At 49.2% G+C, this 23647-nt stretch overlaps 1 protein-coding gene across 4 annotated transcripts in view; it reads right to left on the minus strand.

Moving 5' to 3' along the window:
* The window catches only part of PKNOX2 (PBX/knotted 1 homeobox 2), a 304311-nt gene that overhangs the window by 33016 nt on the left and 247648 nt on the right, over positions 1-23647 (minus strand). For all 4 annotated transcript variants that reach the window (XM_080816842.1, XM_080816843.1, XM_080816844.1 and 1 more), the window contains 2 exons: positions 11740-11911; positions 149-337 (listed from right to left, as the gene is read on the minus strand). In XM_080816842.1, coding sequence (XP_080672968.1) covers positions 149-337; positions 11740-11911 — 361 coding nt within the window. The remainder of the gene's footprint in view (positions 1-148; positions 338-11739; positions 11912-23647) is intronic.

Below are 23647 nucleotides of genomic sequence, written 5' to 3' on the forward strand. Positions count from 1 at the left end.
GAGCAGGAGTGGATCACAGTAGGGCCTTCGTGCTGAAAGTGTCCAGTGAGTCTAAGCTACTCCACTAGGCCACCAGGGAACCTTCAGATATTCCTACACCCAGCTTAGAAGCCTAGTTTAGGACACAGGACCCAGCCCAGTGTGTTACCTGTGAGTGAAGGTTTATGGAGGGCTGGTTGGGGGAGTAGGGTCCCCCGAGGTCATTCCTGAGCAGGTTGTCACTGTGCATCTTGGTTTTGAGGCAGGTGATGTACCGGTTACAAAAGTCCTTGCAGAGTTCATTGACTTTCTCCAATTCCAGCAGGTGAATTCTCAGGACCTGGATTGCCTTCACCATCTGGGGAGAGGAGGGAGAGCTGAGCCTGGTGTTCAGATCACATTCCTCCTGCTGCCTTGACCTCCCAATCCCCAAGGCCACCAGCGGGGAGAAGCCCATACCCTGCTCTGGGTATAAAGTTGCTCATCCACTGGATTTTAGTTCTAGTTACGGTGGCCTGCTGATGGTTTGTGTGCTTTGAGCCCACTGTTAACACAACCGCTCTTGAGTAAAGGGTATTCAGAGAACCATAGAGCTAAAATCCCAGGTCTCTAGCCCCAACCCTGCCAGTCATCATCTGGGGGAGCTTGGGCAGTTGCTCTGTACCTTGTTGCTGGAAAAGTGGGTATAATCAAGTCCCCCATAACAACCATCTAGTTTTGTGGAAAGGATTGTAGGAGGGAATGTAGAAGCTGCAAAGTGTGGAACGCTGAGCAGGCATGAGGAGGATGGAGATCAGAGCTCTTGTGGGAGCCTCTACAAGTCAGGGACTGTCTATTCTTAAGCATGTATTCTGAGGGCCTCATGTGACACAGGTCACCTTGCAGAGGCCCCATTGCTACTTGCTGACTGACGGGATCATCCTGCATGACTTAGCTGGGCTCTGAACACCAAGCTGTCCGAAGCGGCCTTTTCTGTGCCCTTTGGATTGTGGTATGCGTGACTGTCTCTCTTCAGATGGACACTCCTCACCCTTCATGGCAACAGGCGAGTTCTCAGTTTGGGCTTTTCTCTTTATCATTGTTATTATTAGAACAAGAAAAGTGCGACGGGAAGTTTGGAAAGTCAAGGAGGAAAATAACTGTCCTTGACCCATCACCCTAAAAGAACGATGATTTTCTTTTTTTGGTCTTTTCCACAGGCATCTATTTTAACATTGCTTTAGTCACCTTGTGCTTACAACTTTGTTTCCTGTTTTCCTCTTAGTTTATCAATTGTATTTTTCTACACAGCAGCACGGTGTCCTATATTGTCACTTCTGGCCTTCGAGCTTCTAGAAGGGAGAGAGGGTGTCTGATTTTCTCGTTATGTTATCATTGGCACCAACACTCTGGACGCTGAGTAAATATTTGCTGAATGGGTAAAAATTATTGAGTAAACATATTTTTAATTGTTGCCTATTATTTCATGTGTGTCCTCCTTAACCAATCCCTCATCATTGGGCATTTAGGCTACTTCCAATTTTTCAATTTTATAAAAAATGTTATAGTGACTGTTTTCCAAGCTTCCCACTTTGATTCATGTGTCTGCCTTATTTCCTCAGGGTGAATTCCCAGAAGCGACAGGAAAAAAAGTATGGGCATTCTTTTGGCTCATGATAAATACTGCCAAATTGCTTTTCAAAAAAGCGTGGTTCAAATGATTCTGGACCAATTGGACACTCACAAGTAAAAAAAAAAAAAAAACAAAACACAAAAAACCTTGATTTAAGTCTCACATTTTATATAAAAATTAACTCAATTAGACCAAAGACCTAAATGTAAGATAAAACTATAAAACTTTTAGAATAAAAACGCAGGAGAAAATCATGAGTTCCTAAGAGTGGGTAAAGAGGTCTCAGACTTGACCACGCAAACTTGACCCAGAAAAGGAAAAACTGATAGATTAGAACTCATCAATATTTAAAAAGTTTGCTCTTCAGAAGATCTTGCGAAGAAGATGAGAAGGAAAACTATAGATTGGAAGAAAATACTTACAGACCATATATCTGACAAAGGACTTCTTTCTAGAATATATAAAGAGCTCTCAGAACTAAACAGTAAAAGAGCAAGCAACCCAGTTAGAACAGGGGAAAAAGACAACATCAGACATTTCACTGAAGAAACACAGATGGCAACTAAGCACATGAGAAGATGTTCATCATCATTAGCCATCAGGGAAATGCAAATTAAAACCACAATGAGATATCACTTATACACCTATCAGAATGGTTAAAATAAAAAATAGTGATAACACCATGGCCAAGAACAGGACACTGGATCACTCGTACATTACTGGGGGATGTGAAAAATGGTTCAGCCACTCTGGAAAACAGTGTAACAGGTGTTTTTGAAACAAAACTACATATATATATGCTTATCCTATACCCTGCAGTTATCCAGGGAAATAAAATATATGTTCACACAAAAACAGTTTGTGAGTGTTCAAAGCAGTCTAACAGCCCCAAACTGGAAACAATCAAAATAAACTTTAACAGGTAAATGGATGAAGACACTGTGGTACGTCCATGTCATGGACTACTAGTTAGCAACAAAAAGGAACAAACTATTGATACACTCAGCAACTTGGATGGATTTCAAAGGAATAATTATGGTGAGAAAAAAAAAAAGCCAGTCTCAAAAGATTACCTACTGTATGATGCCATTTATCCGACATTCTTGAAATGACAACATTATGGAGATGAAGAACAGATTGGTGGTGGCCCGAGGGTGCAGTGGGGAAGGGAGGGAGGAACTGGCGGAGGGAGGGAGGAAGTGTTCTCTCTCTTGACTGTCAGAGTTTATGTGAATCGGTATCTGTGATACAAAGGCACAAGACTAACCACACACAGGAGTGCATGTAAAAAGGTGTCATCTGAATCAGATCGGTGGATTGTATCACTGTCAATTTCCTGGTTGTGAAACTGTACGCAGTTATGCAAGAAGGGAATCAGAACTTCTTTGTATTAGTTCCTAGAACTGCATGTGAATCTGTAATTACATTGAAATGAAAAATGGAAAAAAGGGTGGGGCCTGTTGCCATTGGAGACCCATTGATGTTGACTTAAGCAGTATCTAGGGAGTCTCTGTTTAATCCTACTCTCCCAGCTGTTGGCTAGCATCTTGATGCCTAGGAATCAAAGCAGGAATCTCTCCCAGAGAATTTTGACGGTCAGGTGTGAGCAGAACCACATGACTGGACACTGGTGCCATGCTCTTCTCTGAGCTTCACAGACATTTCTAGTGGGGAACGACTGAGTAGTCCCTGGGTTAGCTTTTAGATTGCGTGATGGGCAGGAATGGTGCCTAACTAAGGGCTCTTGGAGTACTGAATTAGACTAAGTGTCACTCAAAGACAATGACCAACAATTTTGTGTCTTCATGCAGGGCTCAATCCTAGGAACTTATCCTAAGGGAGTGCTCCCTCCATGGGGCTGAGATCAAAAGAGACTGTGCTCTCCCACGCAAAGAAGAGACTCTCGTGACTTTAGAATGGCTAATTTGGTACTGAAGGAACATTTGCTCTCAATTTTCTACTTGACTGTGGCCATGGATATCTCCGTTTATGTCTTTCAGAATAATTAGCACCATACAAAAGCATTTAATAAATGCTCATTGATTGCTTGATAACAATACCCAAACCTGTCTTATTCTTACTACGTCTCAGACACTGTGTTAAATCTACCACATGCCTTCTCCTACTTATACCACATGACCACCTCTGCAAGGAGGCACCATGATTGGCCATATTTTATAGCTGAAGAAAACGAAGCCCAGAGATATTAAGTTTTCTGTGTTTGGAGCCACATGGCTGGTAAGTGATAACACTAGGATATGAAGCCACATGGCCTATGTTGCTCCCAAGATGGGCTCTGCGGATTTGTGTAGATGCAGAAAAACAGTCTGAAGGGTACAGGATTTGGGGGCAGGAGGAGTGGCCCAGTGATGGGAAGTATAGGGTTCGAGGAAGACCAAATAGCTTTGGGGACATTAAAGTTTAGGATTTCCAGAGTCCTGCCTGGTAACGTTCCCTCATTCGGCTGCTCTGGTTCCTCATCTCTCACTCCTGGCCTAGCCTACAGGAGTCAGAGCACTTCACCAATGTAGATGTCTGCCTCCTCCTGGGTAAAAAGAGAGGGTTGGACTATCAGGTGCTTTCCATTTTCTGATTGCCTGAACATCATCAGGACTTATGCCCTCAGTTCACTGATGGGGCTGAGAGGGGCCCTGGGAGATGATCTGGGCTGGTGTCTAGGTGAGAGAGGGACTAAACTCTCTAGGATACATGGCTGCTCTCGTCTGAGGTGCTCCCAGTGAGAGCCTTCACTTCAGATCACCTCTATTTCTCTCAGCCTGCTGATTGAGAAGTTCTTTCTCACATGTACCAAGATCTCTCCTGCCTGAGTCTGAAGCACTTACCCAGCCTTCTGCAGCCACCTAGAACCCCTAATGCTCCATCAATACAACCCCCCTTAATTTAATATTATCCATTCAACACAAATATGGAGTCTCACTCTACGCCATACAGGGGACAAGGCATTTGACTTGAATAAATTGTCCAACTGGCTTTGTGTTCTCCAGACAAAAATTATCGTAAGTCCTTAAACCTTTCTTCTTTTTCCCTTTCCTCCCTCCTTTTCCTCTTCTTTTCCTCCTCCTTTCCCTTCCCTTCCCTTCTTCCATTTCTTCTTTCCTCTGGTCTCTGAGCTCTCCTTTACTGGACTATTCTTCTTTTTTAATCAAAATTTCATTTACTCGTTTGGTTTTAAATCTACATACAAGCATCCACTGCAAAGAAAGGTGTACATATGTATTCATTTATTTTCTAAAACATAGCCAATAAGTACTTATTAAAAAAGAATCAGGGACGCCTGGGTGGCTCAGTTGGTTAAGCGGCTGCCTTCGGCTCAGGTCATGATCCCAGCGTCCTGGGATCGAGTCCCACATTGGGCTCCTTGCTCGGCAGGGAGCCTGCTTCTCCCTCTGCCTCTGCCTACCACTCTATCTGCCTGTGCTCGCTCTCTCTCTCTCTAACAAATAAATAAATTAAAAAAAAAAAAAAAGAATCAGAAAGTACCAACACATAAGACAAAAAGACAAAGTAAAATCTACGCAGAATGGTTTTGTTCAAATGAAACACACAAGGAGCTTACACCAGATCTGGCGCCCAGTGGTCAAAAGCGGACCTACTTTTTGGTCTAACAAAGCACAGTCGAAGGATGACTTTTTTATGGGATAATAGGCTTGGTTTAAAGATTTAAGAAGGGAGAGTAAATCATAATGGTATTCCGAGGCAATGAATATGGAGGACCTATTCAATATTAGAGACAAAGATGGGCCGTACCATTAATGGGGTGGCTGGTGGGCAGAGTAGCAAATCTGTGGGGGTTGTTGTCAGACACTCTGAATCCAGGCCTATTGTTTACAAAATTGGGTGTTACTGGGCCACGAGTTCTGTGAGCCTCAACTTCCTCATTTGGAAAATGGGGATAACGATCATCACTTGCTTTTAAGAGTTGATGAAGGCTAAAGGCAATAATGATGTGAAAGTATCTTAGAAACCAGAGGGAAGCAAGTGCATATAATTTTTTAAATCTCTTTTAATAATTTCTAATATCCCGTTGGCTTTTCTACTGTTCTTCCATATTCAGCGAGTAGAAAAAGAATCATCCCCGGTGTTTTTCCTCCTGTATTTACGTTTAATAAATCATCCTCTATCCTACGTGTTAGCAATTTTGGGTTTTTGCTTCTAAATCAGAATAAAACTCTGATTTATTAAACTATTTTTCTAAGTGATCAATGTCATATAAAAAGTTATTTCAAATCTTCTAGAGCAATAACAATTCCATTTAATTTAATACCATCATCAAACGTGATGAATGTGTTCTCAATCTTTCCCCCTAAGTCTTGCTTTACCTCCAGCTTCTCTCTCTGCCTTCTCTTCCAAAATAAAGAAAGAGCCCTTTACTACTGAGAGGTACCCTTCAAAAAAAGCAAAATGAGACACGACCTTATATTTTAGTCTCACACCCCTGCACACTAGCTCCTCACTGGTCCCAGGAGAATACACAAGGACTAGGGCATCTTGTGGGCTATGAAGTCGCACGGTGGGATGTCCCAAATCTTTTATTGCCTGCCTGCTGATTTTGGATGACCGGTTTAACTCTACCGGTAAAATTGAGGATGATAATACCTACCCTGTAGAGTGGGTATGAAAATTGAATAAAATGATGTATGCAAATGTTCTGGGCACATAGTAGCTATTTGATAAATGCCTTTTCTTTATGCCAACACTCTCCCCCATCCCACTACCCCAAGTTCCTTTCTAAAAAGTGGCCTTCTGTAGGGTTGTGGCTTTTGCCCTGCATAGTCATAAATCCTTACCTTCCAAAACACACACATACAACACACAACACACACACACACATATATATACACCACTTTATGATTTGCAAAATGCTTTTTTCATCATTATCTCATTTGAATCTCACAACCATGGGGACTCAGGTGACCTAAATTCCATGCGGCAAGTTGGGGGGCAAGTTCTTTTCACCTTCTCCTCCCTCGGCAAGTTGGGAAGCTGGAACTACTTTCCCTCACTTACAGACAAGACAGTTTCTAAACTTGCATTTCTTAAAGTGCTCAGATATTTCCTGTGGGTCATTAGGGCAGCCAGAGCTAAAATCAAACCAGGAATTGTTCCCGAACTGGCCAGCTGGATCTGAGCAGTTGGAAGTGCGGGGTCTCTGGAACAAGGAATGAGACGTGGAAGAAAGGTAAAGACCAGGGATAGGAGAACTGCCAGACAACAGGGGGATAAAATGGTGATGCGAGCCATCATGCATGACAAGTTCAATGACTTTTAAGTCAATAATGTGGCACTTTGCCTCCAACGTCCTCAGAATTTGGAGCAGCAAGTGGTTCAGAGGGAAGAGGCAGGTGGGCTTTGGGAGTTAGACCCACTTGGTGCAAATCCCAGCTCTGTAACTTATTGGCAGTAGGACTCTCACTCCTTGATCTTCTCCTCTGTAAAATGGGGATGACAAGAACTACCTTGTGGGGCTGTCATGAGAATTACATAGAGATATGTGCTGGAGAACAATGGGTTTTGGAACTGAGTCTTGGGTCTTCCACCGACTGAGAAATACTGGACAATTTACTTCATCACTGTACTTTACTTGCCCCATTTTTCCCATAAAATGGGATAATAGTAGTGACTCCCTTTGCATTGTACTGAAGATTAGATGAGATGCAGCTAGAAAGAACTAAAACCAAGAGCAGGCACATAGAAAGCTCTAGGAGAATAGGGGCTGTGGGTCAGCATGGCTGCTTAAGAGTGTGGGCGTTGGAGTTCGAGACCTGCGCAGTATCTGACTTGCATGCCTGCCTTGGGACGGGCAGTGTGATCTTGAACTAAGTGAGTTCACCTTGCATCTCAATCTCTTCGTTTTAAAGTGGGGATAATAATACACGCATACCTTGTGGGTTTGAAGACAAGATTAAATAAGGTAATACAGGTAAGGTGTTTACAATAGCACCTAGTAAGTGCTCTATAAATGTTAATCACAACTAGCTTTGATTAGTCCCACTAGCATTCCCTATCTTGGTGTTCGTAAGATTCTCTGCTCCTATGTAGGTGATGAGAGTTGGGCGGCAGGCTGAAGTGAACGACTCTGATCGGGGCCACCTGAGGTCTCTGTGGACCCAGAGCTCTGGCCCGGCTCCTTCATGTACCTCCTTATTCACAGCCTCCAGCCTCTGGGCCTGCCTTTTTAGAGTGGGCCCAGGGGCCTGGGGGGCCCCATTTTGGAGCTGGCTTTGCGGTCAGGCAGCCATAATCTGTCCCTCGAGCCACACCAGAGTCTCATTAAAACGTGCCCCATAAATGTTAAAAAATTTACACATAAAAAAATTCCATGCATGAAACTGAAACCTTACGTTTAACAGCCTCGGTTTGAAATCTTGCATAATATATAAAACCTCGGCACTGCACTGGGGGCCCGTAAATCAGATTTTATAAAACAAAAAGCTTTTACCTTTCAAAGGGGTTTGGGGAACTTGCAAATTTTACAAACTTTACCAACTGCCAGTCAGAGGCTGCTGGGTCCAAACAGGGGATCAGTGGGCCAGGTGAGAAATGGGCCTGGGGAGTACTGGTTGGGTATAGGGACTTGGGGGGGCAGAGAGTATCCCCGGGGAGCTCAGTGGGGGCATGCTGGCTTAGCCACCACAGGGGTGAGAAGTCACCCCCATAGTTCTGAAATGGGGAGGTAGAGAAGGTCGGAGAGTGGATGGCAAGGACAGGTGGGGGTGGGGAGGTGGGGGTGTGGAGATGCTGGTGGCATTTATAATTGAGGGCTTTACTGTCCCCAGGAAGAAGAGAGGTGGGGAGACCTTGGAAGGAGCAGGGTATTGGGATCCAGCAGACCTGGGTTCTGGTCCTAAATGACTCATTTCCCTTCTCTGGACTTCAGTGTCCCCATCTGTAAAATGGGGAGTTGCATGAGCTGAACAGTCTTCTCTCAGTTGTGTTTTCCCTTAGCATTTTGTGACTCTTAAGTTTCTCTCTGGGCATCAGTGCTGTGGGAGCAGCTGGATAGCCAAGGGAGGGAAGTTCCCTCAGAAGCCTACCATCTGGGAACCCCTCTGATCTTTGGGTAGCTCTGGGAGAGTGCAATCAGCCATTCCCATGGGAACTTGTCTGGGAGACTGCTGCTAGGAGCAGGGGAAGGGATCGCTCAGGAAGCCAGTTTGCTTGGAGGAATGGACAGGCAGCTGGAGGTGGGGGGAATGTACGTCCTAACTGCTGGCCTGGGGCCTATGGGCTCTCTGAGCTCCAGAGAAAGCAGGATCAGAGCGTGACCCGAGGGCCCAGGGAGGGACAAAGTTTTGGGGGACCCCCACATCCTTCTGACAATCCCATCTGTGAAAGTCAATATTCAAGGGCAAAGGAAAGCCGCCCTGACACACATATATATAAAAAATAAATCTCTCAATTATCTCAGCTCATTTGCTTGGGGTCTCTCATTTTATGTCCCTGCTCCGCTGCGCAGTATATCTGTCCGGATAAAGAGTTACAGTCCGTTGGGCTACGTGTGCGGGGTTGTAAAAAATACAGATGCCAAATTAACTGGCTGTGGCACTCAGCAGCTGATTGAGCTGATAATGACGCGATCTGACCTTTTTCTAATTTCTAATTATGTGCATCTCGGCTGTGCTGGCTACATGATTCTTGTTCTAATGACGGCTCCCGGGGTTGGCCTCTCCAGCCGCCCCCTCCCCACGCAGGACTACAAATGGGGTGGCAAAGGGCACTGCTTGACTCCCCAAATGAAGTTGCAGGGTCTCCGCCCCACCGTCTTTTTGATGGCCAGGAGGAGACGCCGGGAAGGTGGATCTCCTTATCTTAGCAATACTGCATTTGAGATTAGCCTTCCGGATGCCACGCATTTTTAAAGGACATTTGGTTCCACACGCCATCTTGTTAATTTTTTTTTTTTTTTATTGCCATGACATGAGAGAGGTGTATTAGCTCTACAGACGAGGAAACCGAGCTTCAAAGGAATTAAATCATTACAGTCGCACACAGGCTAAGCCATGAAGCCAGGCTCGGGTCCTCCCTCTCCAAGAGCTCCTTCAACTCTCTATTCAAACACCTGACCAGTCAGCGGCCATTGACAGTGGCTAACACCTAAGTAAATCAGGTCCACCTGGGCGGATACGGCATCTGAGGCTGTTCTGCCCCTGGGACCGTTCCCAGCCTGATCACCTGGGATAGAAGACCAGGGGACACCAGGGGTCTGGGGTCCCGGGGGCAGCCGGGGCTGTATCCACAGCCCCAGGTCAGGTGTGCAAGGAGCAGACACGTAACCCAGTTCTGTTGGGTGACATCAAGAGATGGGATTCTTTGAGGGAACCAAAACCAGAGAGACCCAGGTAGTGTTAGCAAGGGGAAAGCACAGAGCTGCAGCCACTTTTTGGTGAATTCCAGGTTATCCTAGAAAAGGAGGCTGTTCTCAGTTGTGCCTGTGAGAGCTTCCCCTGGCAAGGCGTGCGAGGTTTTTTGCCCCAGGACTCCTGCTTCTTAAAAAGGGTTCAGTTCCTTCCCATCACTCAGCCTAATTTGAGGTATTTTCTACCGACTTCGGCCTCAGCTTCTTTTTGTGTCATGGGATAAGAGTGGCTCGTGGCCCTGCCAGGCCCGTTCCAGCTCCCCCAGAAATAGCTGCCTCATCTCCTAGCCCCGTGGCTGCTGCGGGCTTAAATTCCCAAGACCTGCTTCGCAGCGGCGGTTCCGAGCTGGTGACCCGCTGGTCGGGAAGGTGGGGCCGGAGCAGCCTGCAGGGAAGCGGACAGTCAGGGGGCTGGACTCCTGGGACAGTGGGGCTGCTCCGGCCCAGCCAGGGAAGACCGAGGGCCGGCCGAGCAGAGTGGACCCGCGGTCCTCAGGTACCCGCGCTAACAGGCCTGGCGGCCCGCACGTGCTCCCCTTGGCAAGTGCCCCCCCTCTCCCGAACCGCCAGCCCCACTCTCACACCTCACCAACCTCCAGGCCAGGCTGGCCTCTCCTGGCAGCTCTTGGGGATGCCACAGAACAGCGAGTCCAGCTCCCGCGAGCAGCAGTGGCGCGGGTAACTCACAGCGCGGAATAACACGGAAGTCCCTGAGTCGGCCCGTAAGGGCGCTGAGTGCGCAAGCGCATGCGCGTGCGTGGGCAGGCGCCTGTGTGCGGACGTTCTCTTCCTTTGTTTTTGGTGCCACCTTTGCTTTTTCTAGTTCGGTTTCCCTTTTGGGAGCAGGTATTAGCTAAACTCTGGCTACGAGAGGTCAGCCCTATAATCAATTCACGGAGGAGAGTTTTGTAGTTTCCAAATTCACCCTACATGGTCTAGGTATCCACCCACAGGAAAATCAGGAATTGTGGTTAATAATGACTCATTCCGGGATATCTATTGTGATGAATGAACAGAGCAGTTGCTCTGTTTCTCTCTTTCTCCCTCAGCAGAACTCCCAGGGCTAGGAGAGAATTTGAGACGTCACCTACGGTAGTGGTTACCAAATCTTATTGATGATTGCAGTTGCCTGGGAAACTTAAAAACATAGAATCACAAGTCCCATCAAAATGTACTGAATCACAATGCCCAGGAATATATATTTAAAAAACTCTGTAGTGATGATCTGGATGATAAATGGCTTTAGGAGCCTGGTCTACATGCCCCAGTTGGACAGGACCTCTATCGGCCTTCTCAACATGACTGTGTCTCCAGGTCTTTTCCTCTATTGATGTGTTTGACTATGCCTGTCACCCTCACTCTCCACACTGCAGCACACCAGCCGTCAACTCTTCTTTGGGCAGCCCAAGACATATTTATTAACATGCCAGGGCTCCTCAGAACAGCTACTCCAGAACTTTTGGCTCCTATGACCCTCCTTCCTTCCTGTCTGCACTGCGAGGGTGGGGTGCAGGGTGGTGGAATGCAGGTGCAACAATGAGGAGAGAACAGAAGGCCACTGGCAGCAAAACCTAAGCATGCAACTCTTGGTTTAAGGAATCAGCAATGGTTCTCAACTGCTAGAATGGGTGCATCTAGGGCCTGCCCCAGAGTGGGCACCCCACATTTTCTGTTGAATGAATGGGATGAATAAAAGGATCGTTTCTAGGGCTTGTGGAAGGATCAGAGGGTGGGAAGACCCTAGCCAGGGTGGGGGTTGGAGGGTCTTTACCAGATTGTCCAGTTCTGGGTCATCGCTGAAGAAGGGTTTGTGCTCCTGCTCCTGCTGGTGGACAAAATTCTCGATGTCCACATCAAAGCTGGCGGAGGTGATGCACTCTGAGCCCTGGGTGGCCTGTTCACATTTCTCAAACAGCAGCGTCAGGAGCGGGAAAAGAGGGTGCCTGCGGGGATATCAAGAGCTCACACATGCGTACACACAGAGACCTGCTGTTGGCTGGGCTCAGAAGCCACCAGGGCCCCTTTCCCGCACTCCCGTCACTTCTTCTCCCAATGTCCTACTTCTTGAGACCATCCCCGGTCCCCACGCCAGCCTGGATGCCAGCCCCCTCATGCCCTGGCATGGAGGATCCAGTCTTCCGGTTCCTGGAGGCCTTAGAGGGCTCTATTCCGCCCCCTGCACCTGCCTAACTCTTCTCTTAGGTCAGATAAACTGCATGGATATTGGGTGAGAGAGGAGGGGTAAAAGCCTTCACAGAAATAAGTGCCATTTCTGGTTCAAGGTCAACCTGGGAAGGACATGTAGGAAGTATCCAGAAAAGTCCTGGACATGAGCAGTAGTGGTTTGTCACAGACTTGCTGGCCGTCTGGCACCAGCTGAGGGCAGCGGACATGCACACTTGTGTGTTTGCCAGTGTACACAGGTGGATGTGTGTCAGCTTGAATACGTGTCCACATGCGGTGGGTGAGTGTCTCTATCTGTCCTTCATCTACTGGCTGACTCAGTTTAAGTCACATATCCCAGTTACACATATGTCGTCTCCCTGCACCTTTTTATCAATGCACACTTAGCACAACCATGACTCAACAATTAACGGCATTGCTGTTCTCTTCCAAGGTTGTCCCTGTGTTAAGGATCACTGTATCCTTAGGACCTTGCCCTGCACGCTCCCTGCAGGCACTTACTAAATATTTGGTGGCAGATGATGAATCAGCAAATGAGGGCAGCGTGAGTGTGAGCATGTGCGAGCATGCGGGCGTTGTTCCAGGATGCATTATGTAAGCCAGAGTGCCTACTTCAGTGCCTGATAGGCTTTAGGGGTCCTCACCTAGACATCACCAAGTCTGGGAAGCTTCCTTCGCTCCCCCGCCCCTAACCTATGCTGATGGCTCTCTGAGCTGTTTGGTTTATTATCTGCCTTCCTCACTAGACTGTAAGCCAGATGAGGGCAAGAGCCAAGCCCACCTTACTCTTGGCTGTGTGTCCAGAGTCTGGAAGAGGTATGTGGATCCCAAGAAATATCCATTGCCGATGATATGTGTGTGTCTATTTGCACATAAAAGCACACATCATTCTTATTTCTGCGAAGGACATGAACAGTGAGGTCTTAGCATCCAGCATGGGTGTCTGGGTTTGCACAGATTGTTGACCCTGGACTGGCACCCTCATTCCCTTCCACTGCGATTCCAAAAGAACATTTGCCCATGGACTCTTCTCAGTTCCTTGGGACCACACAATCCAGCTCTATTCTTTCTGATTAAGCCCTGTTGGCTGGGCAAGGAGGAAGTTTGTGTGTTGGGCGTAGCTCCCAGGCTTCTACCAACAGGCGTGTTCTAGTCAGCATGGTCCGATGGAACTTTCTGCAGGGATGGAAATGTTCTACGATCTCCTCTGTCCAATATGGTAGCCACTAACTATAGGAGGCCAACGAACACTTGAAATATGAGTGTGGTGCCTGCAACACTGAATTTTAAATTTATTTAATTGTAACTAATTTTAATGTAAATAGCCACATTTGGCTAGTGGCTAGGGAATACAGTAAACCCTGAAAAGGAAAACAGACCATGCTTTTCCCCTTCCTGTACTCTATAAACACAGCAAGAGGAAGACTATCCAGCCGACACAGGGTTTGTATGTAGATGGGGAACCCCTAGCAGCCTGTCCCATGCTGGGATGCAAATAATTCTGGGCAAGAAGACAGAAGGTGCTCAGTTCCATCCATACTCAGCCCTACACCTGCTGGGCACTCTGCTTGGGCTCAGGGGCAGTGGTGGACGAGGAGAGATACATTCCTGCTTGGGACGAGCCACTTGGTGGGGCAGCCTGCCCCTGGACACCGTCTCCCGACCCTCCCTGGACACCGTCTCCCGACCCCCGTTTTGGGAACTGTTGCATAAACAGCTGCACCCCCTCCCCACACACACACTCCGCCAAGCTGCAGCCTAGGTTACAGTCTGGGGAGGATAAAGGGTCAACGTCTGGGGATGGTGCATGGGCAGCCCCCCGTGGCTAGAAGATCCATTCGGCTCCTAGAGGAAGCTGGTAGGGCAAACAATGGGTTCCCTGACCCATCCGGCTGAAGACAAAGAGAAAACCAGGTGAAGGGGTTAAACTCCAGTGTAAGTCTTCATTTGCAGCCACTAATACCGCAGCATATTATAGTCTAATCTAACCTGATCCCAGTTTAATGCAAGATTCTCCTTGCCCTGAGTGGAATACCAAAGAAAGCCTCAGTGGCTGTAATTTAAGCAGAGCCCTGCAGTGGTTTAGCTGGACATGAAAGGCAAATTCCAGACGGTGTTATGAATTATTGCGCCTTATGAACCTTCCTACTCTCAACAGATGCCTGCTGCCATTTAAACAGCCACTAGATCAATTAGGAATGAAAGGCACAAATCGACTCTGTACAAGGGCACTAAATTACCAGGAACTAATAATCCGCAGCATCGTGCCAGGTGGTGGGGGTGCAGCCCCGGCCCCAGGCCCGCAGCAGCTGCCGGTCACCGCAAGCTCCTTCCTCGCCAGTTGCAGGGAGGGTAGGCGGCGGCTGCATGGGGAGGGGGTGGCCACTGTGTGGGCACGCATGTGCACCTGGCTCGCATGGAGGCTGTTGATGAGAGCAGGTGCAAGTGGTGTCCTAGTGTCCTATTCTGTGTGTTGCTATTGTGCGTGCACACGACACGTTTATGCGGGAGGTGTGTGCATGTGGGCTGTGGCCTCGAAAGCAGGTACAGGTTTTGCGTGCTCTGAGTACAGTGGGCGTATGCCCTATATTGTATGCAGTGTGTGCACGCGTTATATGTTATTTGTATGTAGTATGTGTGAGGGGTTTGTGGGTTCCGTGTACACAGCATGAATGTCATGTGGGATGGGGAAGAGGGATCTGCTAGTGATGGAGTCTCCCCACATTAGAGTTTAGGTACGTGGGGAGAGTCTTCTTCTTTGCCACTGTCCTTGCCCCTGTAGGGCAGAGAGTAGTCAGGGAGGGCCTCTCAGAGGAGGTGACATTCAAGTTAAGCTTCAAATGATGAGGAAGCAGTCAGGCAGAGATCTGAGTGGGGGGGTGTTGCAAACAGGGTTGGGGGGGAAGCAAAGCATTTAAGACAGGAATGAGCTTGGCATGTTTCTAGAACAAAATCCAGATGAGTGTGTGTGGAGTGAGGTAGGTAGGTAGGCCAGGAATGAGGGAGATGAAGCTGAAGAGAGAAGCAGGTGTTAGATCATAGGCGGGAGGGTGAGGAAGGATGGGGACATTGTCAAACACGCTGGGGAGCAATATGCGTGTATGTGTGTAGGGGGGGGCGCATATCTGGGGTGTTTTCTATGGCTTCTGCTATATCTCAAGAAGAAAGAAATATACTTTCTATTGCTGCCTCCCCCCAACCCCAATTTAACCAGGGGCCCCTGGAGCACAGAGTGGACCTCGTGGATACTGGCATGGCCTCCTCTCTCCAGCCTCTCCCTGCCCGAGCCACCCTATCAGATCCCAAATCTCTCTTCTTATCTACCACCCTCCCCCAGCCACTCTGATCCCTGGATCCCTGAGCCTATGGGCTCAGATGGCACCTGGGCTTGCCCACGGCTTTTGTACAAATGTTAGCCAAGGTCAATGAGCTGCCTGTGGCTCCCATGCTCTGCCCGCCTGGATCCCTCCATCAACCCAGACTGCTACCTGCTACCTCAAACTAGGGGACCGTTGAGACACTCTGTATCACCCTCCCACCCCCGAGAGACAGGCTGCTTTCCAATTACCTGGCTGGATTCCGTGGCCACAGTCATGCCACTGGTTCCCAACCCAATCCCCAGCCCCTTCCATGGCTGCCCAGCTCTACAGGTTAAACTTTATTTCTAAGCTACCTTCCAACACCACCCCAGAAGGCTGGAGATGTGGCTGGAAGCCACTGCTACAGGCTTAGGGTAGGGTGGGGTGAATAGGGCAGGGACCACGGGAGCTGGACATCTTAGCCACCTGGGACATGAGTGGTCCTGTATGAACCAGGTGAGGGATGGGAAGAAGGATTTCCAGTTGGGTATGGGATTCAGTTTTTTATTCTTGGCCTTCCCTAAGCTTCAGGTTGTCCAGCTACAATGGGTTTTAAGGAATTCCTCTTCCTGCTGTCCAGATCTGTCCCATTGCGGATCAATACCCTTCAGAGGCTAGAAGCAGCAATGTGGAAACTCAGTCCCCAGTGCTCAGGCGATGATGAACAAGATATGAAAGTTGGCCATTAGACTTTATTTCCAAAGAGCAGAGGACATTTGACCTCCATAAGAACTCACCTTCTCCCTCCCAGATCTTTCTCCACTCTTCTCCCCCTGTCGCCTCCCGCCTGACCGCCCCCTCCACCCCAATCTCTCTTAAGCCGTTCAAAATTTGGAGGAAATAAATCTCACTGCACTAATTCAGTGAGAGTTTGAGCCTCGTCAGTGCAGAACAAATAAAAGGAGTGAACTGGCATGACATTTTACTGCAGAAGAGAGGTCGTTTCCAGCCACTAATAAAAAGGATTTGACACAGACTAATAAAGAGAAATGAATTTCTCTAATGGCCTAATTTAGCACATTCAGCACTGTGCCTCTGCCTGGGTGCTGGGGGCGGGGGGTGCGGGTGGGAGCCGCGAGTGCGGACAGAGCCCGGAGCCGGGAGACACAGGGCTCGAGGCGAGGGGAAGAAGAGACGATTTCGAATAACATTTTATTATTTCTTTTTTCTTTTCTGAGCCCCTACCCCCACCCCCAGCCACATGGCCTCTTCTCAAGAGCAACGGAACCAAAATCAAGCTCAAGATACAGTCTCTGTTAACGATCCAAAGAAATAAAGAACGGCTCTCCCCAGAATGCGGTCCTGTGCTAGCTTAAGGAGGTGATTAAACCGGATGTGTTGATTTCTACAGGGGTTTAAGCCATCGTTTGGTTTAATTACTTCTGACATTTCTGCTTTCACGTTTTTTTACATCACCCATTGGCTGGCCTGGAAGGCCCAGTCTGGGGCCCGGCTCTGTGGGGCTGCCCCCGCCGCCCCACCCCAGGGAGCAGATCGGAGCTAGGCCAGGGTTTTGGCTGTAGCCCTTGGCAGTGGTGAACTCTGCCCTCTCTCTAGCCATGGAGAGGCTGAGCAACCCCCAGCTCCGGCCCCAGGTTTTCTTCAGGTCGAGCAGTGTTGCCCACACCACCCGTCTCCTGGTGGGGTTTCTGAGAGCCTCCCTGGGCAGGCAAGCCTCAGCACAGCCCATCTTATCCTCCCCACCTCAGGACAGATATTAACATAAACTGGCCTGATAGGTTTCTCCACCACTTGCAAAGACCTCCGGGGATGGAGACCACCACTTCCTTGGTAATTCATATACTCGTCCCTAACTGCAAGTTCCCCTGTAAGACTGAAGCTCGTTTCCTTTTGTTAAAAGGACTCTTGACAGTTGGACCCTTTTCTGCTTCTCTTCCTTCCTCCTGGGGCAACCTGGGTTTTTCGGAGAAAAAAAATTTTTTGGACATGTCTTCCTACTTAGAGGACCAGAAATACAGAAGCAGAGGCAGGAACAAGTTAGAAAGAATGCAAAAATACAGAGCTTCAGGGAAGCTCAGATGCAAAGAACATAAGAGACAGACAGAGAAGAGATCTGTAGACAGAGAAGAGATCCGTAGACAGAAGCAGAACACCACGGGCTGGGGGCGGGGGGCGGGGGCAGGGTGGTCACACGCAGGGGGGCACATTAGTGTTGAGTTCTCTTTCTGGGTGATAAACCTTGTGATTCACAGTCATGCCACTCCGTCACTTCTGAGCCTCTCAGCCATCCCTTCCCTTGTGACCTTGGCCAGGACTGCAGACCTCAATTATGGGTCCAGCCAAGTGTGTGGCAGCCCGCCTGACTGTCCATCTCCTCTCCCTGTCACTGACCTTGGAGCCCCCAGCCTGTCCTGCACCTGACCTCACAGCCCAGACTCATCTGGCTATGGGGAAGATGGGCAGAGGAGGCTGGGGGTCAGCCCTCACCCCCTCCCTAAGCCCTGACTGCTTCTTCCAATGGGAACAGGGGCCAGAGCCTCCAAGGCCCTTCCTAGCTGGGATGAGGGATGGACCGTTCAGAAGGTGGAATGGTTGGTAGGAGAGCGAAATTTTGGGGTGGAGATGTTCAGTGATGAGCCGGTGGGACAGCGCCCTGCTCAGGGTCAGACTGCTGCAGAGCACACGGATCCATTGGCCAGGGAGGTGCGGGACGGTGGGAAAAGCAGTGACTGGGCTCCCTCTGCAGCAACCCCCCTCTAGTCTCCACTGACAAACACCATGTAGATCTTGAGTTGCCCAAGGCCCACCACCTTGGAAACTCTACCCAGGGGTTGGCACTTTGATCCTTTATTTCCAGTGCCTCAGATCAGAGGTCACAGGGATCAGAGAATCACAGACAATGTCCTAGAGCCACCTTCCGGGGACGGCCCCCTGTCTTTTTCCTGGGCACCTATTCAGGGCCAAGAAGCTGCATGACAAGTATTCATGAACTGATAAAGTCCACATCCTCAGATGAACATTCCAGGGGCTTCAGGCTGTGGCCCCAGAATTCTTTTCAGTAGTTATTTCTTAACAGAGTTGGCAGAGAATGGGGTGTCGGCCAGACGGCAGGTGGCCCCTGACCCCCTGTCTCTTCACTAATCCCCTTCACCAACTTCGGCAAATGGGGCTGCTCCCTTTTGCTCCCGCTGCTCCTGCCCCCAGAACTGTGTCCCTGCATCTCCCCCTGTCCCTCCTCGTCATCCTCGGTATCCATCTCCAGACGCCGTCCATTCCGCCCAGGCTTCCTCGTGCGTCCCTTCAGCAAGAAAGCAATGGCCTCCCCAGGAGCATCCTTGGAAATGCTTTGGGGTTTCTCTCTTGACCTTGCTTACAGTTTAGGGCGAGAAGCTTGGTGGCCCGAAATAAGCATAGGCTTTGGAGTGAGACAGCTGTGTGACTTGGAGGCAGGTTACTGACCTTTCCTGAGCCTCATTTCCTCTTTTATGAAACAGAGCTAACAGCACCTACGACGCAGGTTATCGTAAGGATTAAATGAAGAAACACGTAGAGTGTCTGGCACTCAGAAAGCTATCAATTAATGCTTGTTCCATTTCCCTGGGAAGGTGTGTGGGCACCTTTCTTCTTCAGAGCAACACTGACACCATCGGCTCCAATAAATTTCTATTCCCATATCCACTGACTCATTTGGCAGGGAAAACAAGCCCACATGCCAATTCAAATAGAGGCACAGAAAGAGGAGGAGGAGAGGCAACGTACGATTTATCAGAACTCAGAACCTCTCTCTCTCTCTCTCTCTCTCTTTTTTTTAACCAAAAAAGCACTGCCAGTAGGAATTTATTTTTATTTCCCTTATGACACTCATTAAATTCTACTAACTATAGTTGTTTGTGCACAGATCTCTCTTCCTCATGATGTGCTGAGCTGCTCTGGTCCACAAGCTCGTCTTCTCTCTTTTTGAATTCTCAAGGGTCAAGCACAGTGCCGGGCACACAACAGAATATCAATAAATATTTGGTGAATCAATGAACAGGAGCAAATGAACCCTGGGAAGGAAGGTTCTAAGACACAGTCCTAAAGTTCTTTCGGGCTCAGACTCCACCCCTGGACTCAGATCAGACGTTGCCATCTGGCAGCTTCTAGCTACAACGGCTACAAAAGGACCTGTCTTCTTTGGGCCGTGCTGGGTGTGTGCAGGGTGGGGGCTGGCAGGGTCCTGGAGGGAGGGGAGTGAGCGTGAAGGAAGAGCTCGCCCGGCCCTCCATTTCTCCTCCCCTCGAAGGCACCAGATGGAGAGAGCAGAGTGGGGTGGGGGAGAACGAGCCAGCAGCTCCTGGTTGGATTATTTTTACTTCAGGTGTGACGTTGAAACCATGCGGGTGTATTTTTAGTCCTGCCTAGTGGGTGGTGTGTTCGCCTGGGTTGCCTTGGAGAGGACTTCTTCGTGTTGCTAAATTGGAATCGCATCTGCTAGGGTTCCTGGGCTCCAACCAGTTCTCTACCCCCCAGGTGGGTGGACAGGTCCATTCTTGGAAAGGGTGGGGCCCAGGGTGGGCCACAGTCTGCTCCGTCTCCATCCCTTCACCCGCACATACTCACTCACACTCAGACACACACACACACACCCTCCCAGCACCTTAAAAATAATGATGATAACAATAATAATAATAGTAATAATAATAATAAATGTGAGATCTCAACGAGGTAATTTCTGAGCAAGTCTTCAAGGCCAAGAATACAAACAACCTAAAACTTGAGACGGCTAGAATCTCAGGTCCGGCCCCTTCGTTTTTTTTTTAAGCATTTTTTTTTAAGATTTTATTTGTTATTTATTTGACAGACAGATCACAGGTAGGCAAAGAGGCAGGCAGAGAGAGAGAGAGAGAGGAGGAAGCAGGCTCCCCGCTGAGCAGAGAGCCTGATGCGGGGCTCGATCCCAGGACCCTGAGATCATGACCTGAGCTGAAGGCAGAAGCCTTAACCCACTGAGCCACCCAGTTGCCCCTGGCCCCTTCGTTTTAAGGAGAGGTGACCTAGGCACAGAAAAAGGAGGTGTCTGTCCCCCGGGTAGCTAGTGAGAGGCAGTCACAGCCGCAGTCCAAGGCACCAGGGATTCTGCCAGTCCCTACTGCCCCCACCCCCCCGACGCAAGCAGCCTGGGGGACAGGGTGTTGTGGGGAGGGCGCTCTGTCCCTGCTGCCTTGGTCACTGGTGGTGACTGAACACACCCCCCACACACTTTGTGAGTTACCAGATGCTTTTCCCTGAGCATTCCCTGTGCATTACCAAATGCTTTTCCCAAACACTCAATATCCTTCTTATTCCCATTTTACCAATTTAGCAAACTGAAAAGCGTGTCGTTAAATAATGATATCAAGCTAGTAAGTGACTGAGTTGCGACTGAAATCTGGGTACCCAAACTCCAAATTTTGGGCTCTTCCCCTTCCCCTGTGTATCGCTGAAATCACTTCCTCCTCCCCTTTCCTCTTCAGTCCTTGGCCTCGCAGACCTGAGCCGCCACGTTTACCCTTTGAGCATCGAGATCACGGCAGCACAAGAGAACTTCTGTCTTAGCAAATGAGGTTCCCAAAGAATCTTCTGTCATAATAATCGTACTTCTGTGTGTTCAGGGAGGGCTTTTACATGTTTGCAGATCTTTTGGGTTCTGATTTGGTGGCCACCCTGTGAGGTAGGAGGACAGCTTATCTAGAGAGGTTAAATAATTTGCCCAGCGGTGGGGGTCAGAATTTAGATGGATGTCTCAGTTTTCTGTTCTTTCCACTTGACCGTGAAATGGACTAGTACTTGAGAAAATCAGAGAGCGGCACCGTGGTTAAAAGAAGGTCAAGACTGGCTGAGCGCAGCCCGGGTGAGAGCCCCTGGTCCCTGAAGCCTCAAAGCCCCACCTGCTGGCTCTTCTCCTATTCCACCCCACCGGGTCCACAGCAGCAGGAGGCCCAATTGCTGGTTGTCTTCCCCCTTACGAGGGGGACAGATCCAGTCTTGTCCTTCTCACAGTAACGACTCACGAATGCAGCCACTGTTCACCTCGAGCCTTCCATGTGCCAAGCACTTTCAGCTGTTAGCATTGGTTACCTCCTTTAATCCTCCTATAACCTTGTGGGGATAAGAGTCAGTGGGTTCCAGGCTCCTGATCCCTTTTCAGTGTGCCTTGTCCTGGCGGGGTACTTGGACTTCCCAGCTGGGCCTGGGCCAGGCCGGTGAGCTGGAGAAGCCGCAGGACCCAGAGCCTCTGAGCACACCTGTTCCCTGCACCAGGCAGCTGCAGCCTCTGCGTCTGCCAGCTTGGGTTGGGGGCCCTGCAGATGCCGGCAGGAGAGGCAGGAACAGGCTTTGCCTGGTGCCAGGGGAGACTTGAGTGTGGTTTTACTTCCAGATTATGGCTCGAGCAGGATCACTCCCCTGACTATAGTCAACAGCGGAAATGTTATCTCTGATGCCAGGGAATCCAACTGCTTCCAAGAGCAGGGAGTCTGCTGGAGCCTCCGGCCCAGAGAGCCCAGCCCAGAACGCAGCCTGGAACATCTGCTCCCAGCATCCAGTCTAGAAGCCTTAGCATGAAGCATCTGGTGCCGCCTTTTCTGCTTGGAATGGCTGAATTTCTCCCACATTCTTCTCAGGCCACCTCGCCCAGCACATTCCAGGAATGCTTGAGTCTAGTGCCAGGGAAGGCATAGGGTTAAGCCCCAGGGTCCACTCACTGGAGCCAGGACACCCTTTGGTCACAAGGTGGAAGTGTTCCCTCAAAGACACTTCATTAGTAAGTGCTAGTTCCCAGGGTCCTGGCCAGGCAGCCGCTGAGGGGGACAGTCACAACAGGACCCAGCCCCTCTGTCCAGCCCCCAGACCTCGGGGACGCCTCCCACGGCATTGACCAGCCCAGCCCCGGGAAAGGCAGCTTGGTGATTATTTCCCTTGGGCTTCGTCTCCCTTGGGAAAAACAGTGTAACTCTCCCACACTGTGCTTTGGGCCAGAAGGCTTGCAGTCAATTCCATAAATATTTTTTTGAGCCCATCCTATGTGCCAAGTTTATATTATAACGACCTTATCTTTCTCCTACTTGCTGGACTGACTCTTCTTTATTCAAAACCCCTCTTGGAACTTAACACAATGCTTTACACACTGCAGAGCTCACTACATGTTTAGCTGAACTACAGTATGGAGATCCCTCGACGGGGGTCCTTTCCAGTCCTGCCTCTGGCTGCCTTGCCTCTCAGCATTCACCTTCTAGCCTGACCCATCGCTGCTCGCACTTCCCCAAATGTCTGATAGCAACTAACACGTACAGCATGCTCACCAAATAGCGAGATGCTTTACCAGGCAGCTAACGTGCATCCTCTCATTTATTCCTCATAACAGCCCTGATGAAGAGACGGCATTATTTGTAGCCCTATTCTACAGACGAGGAAACCGGGGCCCAGCAGGCTTAGTGCCCGAGGTAGAGCCAGAACATACACCCAGGCAATCTAAACCCGAGGGCCATGTTCCTAGCCCTGCATTCCAACCCCTTGAATGCACCAGACTGCTTTGCATCCTGAACAGGCCAAGGGGATTCATGCTGGCCCCTCGCACCTAAAACATCCCTACTCTACCCCCTCTCCCTGCGCAGCCCCCTACACAGCAAACACTGATCTGTGTGTCAGGTACTCTCTTCTATTCTCTAATTTTAGTCTAGCTGTTACTGTTTTCTTTTTTACAGTTGAGAAAACAGAGGCTCAGAGAGATTAACTCACCCAAGGCGACAAAGCTAGTGATCACCAACGCTATTTCTAGAGCACATTGCCTTGCCCAGTACGGCCATTCTACTGAATTTACGCCTCTAGTTCTAGGGCTGCTGGAAGCAAGCCCGGAGCCTTGGTGACCTCTGTGAGGATGGTCTCAAGAGAGCGACCTGAATGCTTCCCTGCCCTGTTCGGATCTTTCCCCAGCCAAGTGTGGCTTCTAGAGGGACCTGGTCAGGCTGAGACTGGCACAGTGAGACAGGGCTTCCGAGATGGGTGCTGTTTTTACTGGACTAGTGTGGGGCTCCAGCATGAGTTGCGCACAGGGAGGGCTCGCACCGGGAAAAGTGCAAAGTCTGTGGTTGAGAAGAAGAGAGATGAGAGCCACCCCAAGACCTGGAGATGTCATGGGGAAAGGCCAAGACTCTGAAA

Source organism: Martes martes (genome assembly GCF_963455335.1).
Source record: "Martes martes genome assembly, chromosome: 10".
Taxonomy (NCBI): Eukaryota; Metazoa; Chordata; class Mammalia; order Carnivora; family Mustelidae; genus Martes; species Martes martes.